The 10,118-nt window shown below is 27.5% G+C and overlaps 1 protein-coding gene across 1 annotated transcript; it reads left to right on the top strand.

The window, feature by feature from the left end:
• Positions 1 to 2,529: 2,529 nt before the first annotated feature.
• Positions 2,530 to 6,116, top strand: LOC131625875 (outer envelope pore protein 37, chloroplastic). The gene is made up of 6 exons (XM_058896714.1): positions 2,530 to 2,994; positions 3,103 to 3,195; positions 3,283 to 3,468; positions 3,599 to 3,693; positions 5,018 to 5,138; positions 5,705 to 6,116. The coding sequence occupies exons 1-6, from the start codon at positions 2,626 to 2,628 to the stop codon at positions 5,834 to 5,836; spliced, it is 996 nt and encodes a 331-aa protein (XP_058752697.1). The 5' UTR covers positions 2,530 to 2,625; the 3' UTR covers positions 5,837 to 6,116.
• The last annotated feature ends 4,002 nt before the right edge of the window (positions 6,117 to 10,118 follow it).

Below are 10,118 nucleotides of genomic sequence, written 5' to 3'. Positions count from 1 at the left end.
AAAAATATAAATAACATGTTTTGTTTTTATAAATAATTAAAAAAAAAAGATTTTCAAAAAATTTACTTGAGTAACCAGGTTTTGGGGTTCCTTACACATACGGACCAACTGAAGAGGTCGTTGATGCCACCCCACCCAAAACCCTAATTCTCCTACAACTTATGCGTGGTGCATTCACTATTTTTTTTTTACTTAGGTGCCATGGGGGTGACTAATGTTTAGGGCACCCCTCAAACCTGGTTATCCAGGTAATTTTTTGACTCCTATAATTTTGTTGAAAAGGTGGTATTTTTTTGTTTTTTTTTAAAGTTGATTATTTAATTTTTTTCTATTATTATTATTATTATTATTATTATTATTATTATTATTATTATTATTATTATTAGGCTAAATTATAATTTTGGTCCCCATATTTTGTCTGATCTACAAAATTAGTCCCCCTATTTTATATTCAAACAGTTTTGGTTCTCTTATTTTAAATTTAAACAGTTTCAGTCCCACTCTCATGCTTTTTCAAAGAAAATCAATGGAATCTTTTATCTTTTATCTTATATTTTTTTATCAATAATAGATTTATATACGATGATTTGTCATGTTTTACAAGTAATTTGTCTTTTTTTTGACAGGACAAGTAATTTGTTATTTAAAAAATAAGAATATCGTTAATTTTAAGTGCAAAAGAATGAAAGGGGACTAAAACTGTTTAAATCTAAAATAGGGGGATCAATACTGTTTAAATTTAAAATAGTCGTGAATTAGACAAAATAGGGGGACCAAAACTGTAATTAAGCATTATTATTATTAGACTTAACTGCAACTTTAGTCCCCCTATTTTGTCTTTTTCTTGATTTTGATCCCACTATTTTAAAAATCACTATTTTAGTCCCCTTTTTAAGTTTTTTGTGCAATTTTCGTCCCCCTATTTTGCTTTTTTCTGCAAAATTAGTCCCTATTGTTGTCCCTTTTTCAACATAAAACTCAAAAGGGGGACCAAAATTGTGGTTTTAAAAATAGGGGGATCAAAATCGAAAAAAAGATAAAATAGGAGGGCCAAAGTTGCAATTAAGCCTTATTATTATTATTATTATTATTATTATTATTATTTTTATTATTTTTATTATTATTATTATTATTATTATTATTATTATTATTATTATTATTATTATTATTATTATTATTATTATTATTATTATTATTATTATTATTATTATTATTATTATTATTATTATTATTATTATTATTATTATTATTATTATTATTTATTATTATTATTATTATTATTATTATTATTATTATTATTATTATTATTATTATTATTATTATTATTATTATTATTATTATTATTATTATTATTATTATTATTATTATTATTATTATTATTATTATTATTATTATTATTATTATTATTATTATTATTATTATTATTATTATTATTATTATTATTATTATTATTATTATTATTATTATTATTATTATTATTATTATTATTATTATTATTATTATTATTATTATTATTATTATTATTATTATTATTATTATTATTATTATTATTATTATTATTATTATTATTATTATTATTATTATTATTATTATTATTATTATTATTATTATTATTATTATTATTATTATTATTATTATTATTATTATTATTATTATTATTATTATTATTATTATTATTATTATTATTATTATTATTATTATTATTATTATTATTATTATTATTATTATTATTATTATTATTATTATTATTATTATTATTATTATTATTATTATTATTATTATTATTATTATTATTATTATTATTATTATTATTATTATTATTATTATTATTATTATTATTATTATTATTATTATTATTATTATTATTATTATTATTATTATTATTATTATTATTATTATTATTATTATTATTATTATTATTATTATTATTATTATTATTATTATTATTATTATTATTATTATTATTATTATTATTATTATTATTATTATTATTATTATTATTATTATTATTATTATTATTATTATTATTATTATTATTATTATTATTATTATTATTATTATTATTATTATTATTATTATTATTATTATTATTATTATTATTATTATTATTATTATTATTATTATTATTATTATTATTATTATTATTATTATTATTATTATTATTATTATTATTATTATTATTATTATTATTATTATTATTATTATTATTATTATTATTATTATTATTATTATTATTATTATTATTATTATTATTATTATTATTATTATTATTATTATTATTATTATTATTATTATTATTATTATTATTATTATTATTATTATTATTATTATTATTATTATTATTATTATTATTATTATTATTATTATTATTATTATTATTATTATTATTATTATTATTATTATTATTATTATTATTATTATTATTATTATTATTATTATTATTATTATTATTATTATTATTATTATTATTATTATTATTATTATTATTATTATTATTATTATTATTTGAAATGAAACCCGGTGTGTGATGGACCAGAATGTATAGAGTGCTGGGTGATGATTTCAATTTTAGTGTTGCAGAGTGAGATAAGGAATTAAGGAGAATTGAGCGAGTGGACGGTGGAGATGGATTCTGGTACCGGGAACCCTAATTACTCTCCGGAATTTGATCCTCAGCCTCTTCCGTCAACCAATCCTATCCACAGCCGACCCATCCTGTCGTTTCCGAAGAGGCCTGCCCTCAGAATTACCACTGAGTTTGATAGTGAAAGCACCGTTTTCTTCCACAAAATTTCTTGTAAGTTTTTGGACAGCCTTGCCAAGTTGAAGTTAGCTTTCCATAATAACAGTAAAGGAGAGATTGCTGACCCTCAGATCAGCTTCGTATCCAAGTATCTTAGTCTTCACTACGACCTTGAAGATCACAGTGCTCTCGTTAAGAGTTCCGTTGACGTTGGTCCCAAATTGAAACTCATTGGTACTCACGATGTCAAGGTTTATTATCCCTCTTTCTATTATTATTATTATTGTTATTATTGATTTGAATCGAATAACCTATATCTTATGTTCTGACTTTCTTGACCTAACTAACTAACTATTAAGGCTCAACAAGGAGAGGTTACAATGGTTGCAAACCTTGATAACCCTGGCTATGCACTTCAACTATCAACACCACTTCCATCCACTACATTATTGGTATCTTCTTTTAAACCTTTCATCTTCTTTGCATCTACTACTATCATAAATTTCACTTCATTTCAAATATCCTTGTTATGTTGCCAGCCCAAAGCAACCTTCAAATTTCCTCAAGGTGAAATTTCTTTACAAGAGAAAAATGATGACCACGACGACGAGGAACAACTCAAAAATACCTTGTCACTCAGTGGGACTCTTAAAGGTCAATTTTTTAAGGGTCTCTGCACTGCCCAATACAAGGATGAAGAATTCAAGTTAAGATATCGCTACAAGGTACTTTCTTACTCTTCTTGCTGCTTCTTTGTTTGTTTGACACTCACTTGAGATTAGTATTGAATGTTTCAAATAAATGCTTGTTTGACACTCACTTGAGATTAGTATTCAATGTTTCAAATAAATGCAGGACGATGAAATGTCATTTCTTCCAATACTTTCTCTTCCTTCCAATGATTTGTCATTTGCCTTCAAGCGTAGGTTTGGTCCTTCTGACAAGTTAAGGTTAGAACTTACAACAACACCCTCTTAACAATCCCCATTTATATTGTCCTATTACTTGCAATTATCTTTCATCTATCCAATAAAATTATCCTTACTTGACTGATTTCAAAATGTTGTCTTAAAGTTGTTTTGTCAAGTTATGCTAACATTTGGTTTAAATCCGATAACAACTGCTTTACTGTTAACAAAAGAAAAAAATAGTTAGAAAATGAATAAATTTTCTATTCTTTTTTATGAGAGAAATAACAGAAAATCAAGAGAAAGGGAAGCTGAGTTCTCTCCTCATGTTTGAATTGAAGGAAAGAGGGAAAATAGAAAGTCAGGTCTTGTTATATTTTGTGTTTTCATTTTCAATGACAAATAGAAATATTCTCAAAAAGTAATTAGTTGCTGATTTTTCTATTTGTTGCGTATGAGAACTATGCCCATTAGAATTTTATAAGAATTACCAACTCCTTTTCCAGGAAACTTCCATGAATTGGTTACAACTTTAATCAACTACTTTTCATTTGGAATTGGAACAACACATAGTAATCAACTACAATATATGGACACCAGTTGGTTACTGCATTATCTTAGTAGTTAGTACCAAGGATTTGCTTTTAGGCACTGAATAGTCAAAAACAAAAATATACAGCTTACCCCGATTAATTACTCAGTTGATAGCGTACACCAACTGAGTCCAACCTAAAAGTAACGTTGTCAATCACGGATAATGGAAAATAGTGAATTGCTATAATTTTGCTACGCAAGAGTATGCTAGTACTACTATAATTGTTATTTAACAACATTTTGTACCAATTAGCATATCGCAGAATAATAGGAGTTTGTCTAAATTCCGCTACGCCATTGCGATAATGGAAAATAGTGAATTGCTATAATGTTGCTACGCATGAGTGCGCTAGTACTACTATAATCGTTATTTGAGAACATTTTGTACCAATTAGCATATCGCAGAATAATAGGAGTTTGTCTAAATTCCACTACGCCATTGCAATATAGGTGTATAGTGCAGCTATGGATGGTATTTAACTACTGTGCCTAGTTGATTGTTAGATTTTCATTTTTGGCTATGGTTTGTTGGTTTTTCCTTTGCCTCTTCATAGGAGACATTGATGGGTTAGGGTACGGCATGGACAATAAGTTCATCAGTGATTAAGTTATTTTGGCCGAAGACCCTCATTGGATCCCTTATTTTTGTGCTTTCTTTGCAAATGTACTTAAAGTTACTAATCCGTCGCCCTTAGGGAATTTGTTAACAAGACCCTTAAAATAATAAGCTAGTCTCCTTGCTGACATGACTCTTAAAATGCTTTATGGATAGTTACTGGTACAATTGTGATTCCAACTATTGGAGTGCTGTCTACAAGCATACTTACGGTGAAGATTTCAAGTTTAAAGCTGGTTATGATTCAGAGGTTCGCCTTGGCTGGGCTTCCCTTTGGGTATGTATCTCATTTTGCAAATTTGCTTTTCATAACTAATGTCATTGATACCATCTGTAAATACCTATGTCAATTTTGTATTTCTAATTGTGGCCATACATTACTAATTGTCTGTTGACTTTGAACTCCTAAATTTTGGATTATAATTGATGTGACTATTATAGTCATAGGTATATTGACCTACATTGGAATTTTACAGTTTTAGACATAACATGATACTGCTTCATGAATATAAAGGATGCATCATGCATGTACTACTCCTTCCTGAACATTTTAAGCCCTAGCATATCATCTAGCTTAAATGGCTTAGTGATTTAGCCGTTTATTCGGTATAAAACTATTGTCAAGCATTTATCTTCTTTTTACTTGGATTTTTGCTTTAATTTCAAAAATATCCTAATTTTATATCTCAAAACTTAAACTAGTACTAAATTAGAAGCCAATTTTCAGTATTCCAAAAGTAGTCTCCCATCTTTATACTAAGAAATTCAGAATGATAGTGAGTAGCATGAAAAGCATAAGCCTAGTGGCTGAAATTCCTGACTGACAGCATTTGATTCATTCAGGTTGGAGATGAAGGCGGGAAAGCAAAAACAGCTCCGATGAAGATGAAAGTTCAATTCATGCTTCAAGTGCCACAAGATGATATAAAATCTTCAGTATTAATGTTTCGGGTTAAGAAGAGATGGGACATTTAAGGGTCTCCTCCTGGCAAGTTTCCATGCAATTTATATGTTAAAAAGATGGGTATTATCTCGCTCTTTATTTTAACAAAAAAAGATGGTTGCCTTTGCTAAGATGATGCTGACTGACTATTTGACTGATCGGTACTTAGCTGTGTGGCAAGATTGCACAAAATATTGTAAAATAGTACTCTCCGATCTAAAATAACTCATTTGCAACCAAAATAATTGTTCTAAAATAAGTGAACTATTTCTTACAACATTAATTCTTTTTATAAAATTACATTTTCTAATAGTGGTATAACTTTTAGTTTAATATTTTCCATTTTGTATTTATAGTGAATATACTAATATGACAAATTATAATTAAAGGAGTATGAAAAGTGAATAGTAATAAATGATAGAGGGTATATTAAATTGTATTAATTAGAATTATAAAGTGACTTATAATTTGAGACACAATTTCTTTTTTTCAAAATGTCTTATAAATTTAGAACGGAGGTAGTATAATAGGCTTTGGCTAATATGCATAAGAATTTTCCTTATGCACCGTGCATAAGCCTATATAAGTCATTGGATTATGTTTTTAATTTAGTATTGAGTATTGAGTATTGACTATTGAGTGATGAGTATTGAGTATTGAGTAATAACAATTGATGTCTAGAATTTGATTTAATGATCCAAGGGTCCATAATAATCTATGCACGGTGCATAGATTTTTATCTATGCACGGTAACTGCACCCAGTAAAATATATGGAGAAATTATATTCCACCCGTTAGAGTATTTGAATGAGGGCAATTTCTTTTTGCACCCTTATGATGTCACTCACATCTTTGAAAATTCAAAATTGTTTTAAGAAATTTTTGGAGATGCATTTTCGAACGTGTATTAAATCTCCTCAGTTTATTTATGGCAAAAATTAGTTTGGAGATGCATTTGTGAATATTTATGAGGTGTATTAAATCTCCTCTGTTTATTTATGGCAAAAATTAGTTTGGAGATGCATTTGTGAATATTTATGAGGTGAATTCATATGTGCATTTTTGAAAATTCTTATTTTGGATATGCATCTCAAAAATTTTTCATGCATGCATCTCAAAAAATTATCAACATAACATTGGTTAAGAAAGTACAATTTTTCTGCTACTTGACATTGATTTAACAGGAACGGGGACCAAGAATCCTTGTAGTATGTTAAGGTATACAAAGAGCAGTTGAAGGCAAGGGGAAAACAACCGTACATGGGAATACAACAGTTGAAAAGGCAGAGTTGATGCGGATGCGGACTGCTGCAACTGGAGGCTACAACATCGAGAAAACATATTGAGTTCAAAAAATTGAAATTATAAAATATGATGGCAAATTAGTATTTGGTCCTACATGTTATCCAATACTGCTACTTATATTTTAGATACAAATAACTTACCCTGCTATTTAAGAAACTATGATGTTACATAGAGACCAAGAATCAAACATCATATAAACAACTTTTGACATTTTTGGCACATTAGAGAACCTTTCAATTTTTTAGTATTTACCTGACTTTAGTCCTACACCTTTTGACATCTTTGGCACATTAGAAACTTTCAATTGTAGTAGATACACTTTTTGTTTGCAACAGATTTAGTATCTTTGACTAAAATGGAGTTAAGATGAGATAAGGAATGCTACATTAGATCCTAATCAACATTCACACAAAAAAGAAGATAATAAGCATAATCAAACAAAAGAGTTAAGATGAAAAAAAAAATGAGGATTCTAATCCAAGTCATCTATAGCATATCCCAGTCTACAAACTCATCAACTTCTTCCGCTGTCCTTTTTCTCATCGGTATGACAATGAGGTTGAGCTCTTGCCACAAATTTCTCAAGAGATCTTCTATTCTCTGGTCATTCTCCATACTAATTTGGCACTTTCGACGCAACACTTCTATTTCATGAGGAATAGAATCCTAATACACATAATATTTTATAAGATTCAAGAATGTCAATAAACCTCATTATAGTGGCAACATCATGAGTTTATCACACAACACTGATTTTAACATACAGAACATCAAATTCAATCCCAACTAAAGAACATGAAATTTGCACAAATAAAAGTTGGGAACACATTATACTAATGGTGGCATGTGTTATCACAAGGGCAAGGACAATCTATGTCCTTAACACCGGCTCGGTCAAAATATTAGTCTCCCATGGTCAGAGCAATTACCTACATATTTCCAATGCATATCGGTTAGAGATAAGACACAAAAATAATAAGATCTTAAACTATATTATAGAATCGCCACTTCTGCGTAACACTAAAACTTGATATTTTATCAAAAACTGCATAGGCATATGTGAGAGTCACCTTGTTTCCAATGACAGGAGAGTTGTCAGCAAACCATGTGTCTGGTCTCTCAAATTGGCAGTGAGCAAAACATGAATTTATGAACAATCCATTTTGATTTGATCTTGAGAACCCTCTAACAACATTCAACATCTGAAACTGCACACCACAATCTTTTCCTCTACAAACATCTAGATGATACCGAAACACAAATAAAAACCTAACTATTCAATATTTTGCAAAAAAAAATTAGGGGTAAAACCCTAAAAAAACCAATAAAATTCAAAATACATAAATCTAAACAAAACCTTAAAATTTGGCTGAAACAACAATGAAACGGCTGAAAAAACAATGAAGATGGGAGAAAACAACAATGAAACGGCTGAAAAAACAATGAAGATGGGAGAAAACAACAATGAAAAATGAAAAGGGAGAATTGGACAAACCTAAGACAAGGTAAGTGAAACGGCTGAAAAACCCTTCGTTCGAGAGAGAAGATGGGAGAAAACCATAGCTTATCGGAGGTGCAAGGATGATGATTTTGGGGTGCAACGATGGTGATTTCCGGACGAGGAACCCGGAGTCGGGGGGTTTGGGTTTTCATTGCAGAGAGAGAAGGAGAAAAAGGAAAAGTGAAGTACATAGTTGAGAAATGAAAACAGTGTATACAAGTTGAAAGGGTGTATTGGTTTTGAAAGAATGGATGGAAAAAACCAATGGATAATAGAAAAGTTAAGAAAGAGATTATAGGAAAATAAAAAGAGAGTGCCACTTAGAGGATTGGGGTATTGTGATTGGTGGAAATTAAATGTTTATTTAGTAAATTACAAGAAAGGACATTTGTTAGTGTAATTAATTTTTGTAATAAGGGTAGTTAAGGGTGTTTGGTAGTATGTTATATTATTAGGTAGGTAGTTGATAACAAAAAGAAAACAAATATTAATATATGTTTTGCACTGAAAATATTTGTACATGTTAGTGCAACGAAAACTTTACCATATTTAAAGTTTCAAGGATCTTTTAAAATAAAAATTCTAAAATTTTTAAATTTTTTTATTCGTGCAAACCGAAACATATGATTGATCTAATAGCTTTTAGGTATGATAAAAATTCGGTAAATAAATAAATTTTACACGAAAAATTAAGAAAAATAATTGTATAAGTCGATCCTGATTTTGATTCATTGCTCGATTTTTTGTTAGGATTCATTTTTATTATTTGTCATGTGCTTCTAAAAAGTCCATACTGACCCTGACCATTCTAGATACCTTCTAACAAGAGATTCAACCACGTCTTCTTCCTCGCACATACTATAAGGTGTAGAAGAAATCATGAAGAATCTAAAAGCTTATTGCAATTCTTTCTCTTGAACCATCAATATGGTAATCACAACTCGCAACCCCTTCAACTTTTTTAAATTAAACAAACAAATGTCATACAATTTGTTATCCGTTTGCTTCTATTTCTTTATATTAAATCAAATTCAATATTTAAACTCTTGAAAATAAAATCAAATTTAAAAATGAAACGACTTTAATCATAAATAAATAAATGTAAAGGGTTAGTAGTAAATTTAAGCCAAAACTAATAATCAAAAAGTTGAATGATAAAAATTCGGATTAAAAGCTTAGAGTAAATTTTACAACAAAATAGGGTAAATTTTTTCTTTTTCAAAAAATAAATAAAATTTTCACTCTCTATCAAACATCTCTCATTTTTATCTTTATAATTATATAATTATTTTTAAAAAGTTCAAATTATTAGTTTTAAACATTCATTTTCTTCTCTTTAAATCTTCAAGTCAATGAAGAACACAAAATTCCGACACATAAAATCTTCAACTTATTGAAGAATGAGACACAATTTTTGGGTAAAAATGTTTAATTACTGAAGGTAGAGGAATTTTCATCTGAACATCAACTTTTTACTGGAAGATGCATGAATGAAAGGCTTATTTGAA

The sequence above is a fragment of the Vicia villosa genome, linkage group LG1, assembly GCF_029867415.1.
Source record: "Vicia villosa cultivar HV-30 ecotype Madison, WI linkage group LG1, Vvil1.0, whole genome shotgun sequence".
In the NCBI taxonomy this organism is placed as follows: Eukaryota; Viridiplantae; Streptophyta; class Magnoliopsida; order Fabales; family Fabaceae; genus Vicia; species Vicia villosa.
This window is presented reverse-complemented; position numbering and strand designations above follow the sequence as displayed.

Excerpts from the sequence above, each read along its gene's own strand:
- LOC131625875 (XM_058896714.1), top strand. The coding sequence starts at position 2,626 with ATGGATTCTGGTACCGGGAACCCTAATTACTCTCCGGAATTTGATCCT. Across the intron at positions 2,995-3,102 it reads TTGGTACTCACGATGTCAAG|GCTCAACAAGGAGAGGTTAC; the intron begins GTTTATTATCCC and ends CTAACTATTAAG. Across the intron at positions 5,139-5,704 it reads TTGGCTGGGCTTCCCTTTGG|GTTGGAGATGAAGGCGGGAA; the intron begins GTATGTATCTCA and ends TGATTCATTCAG.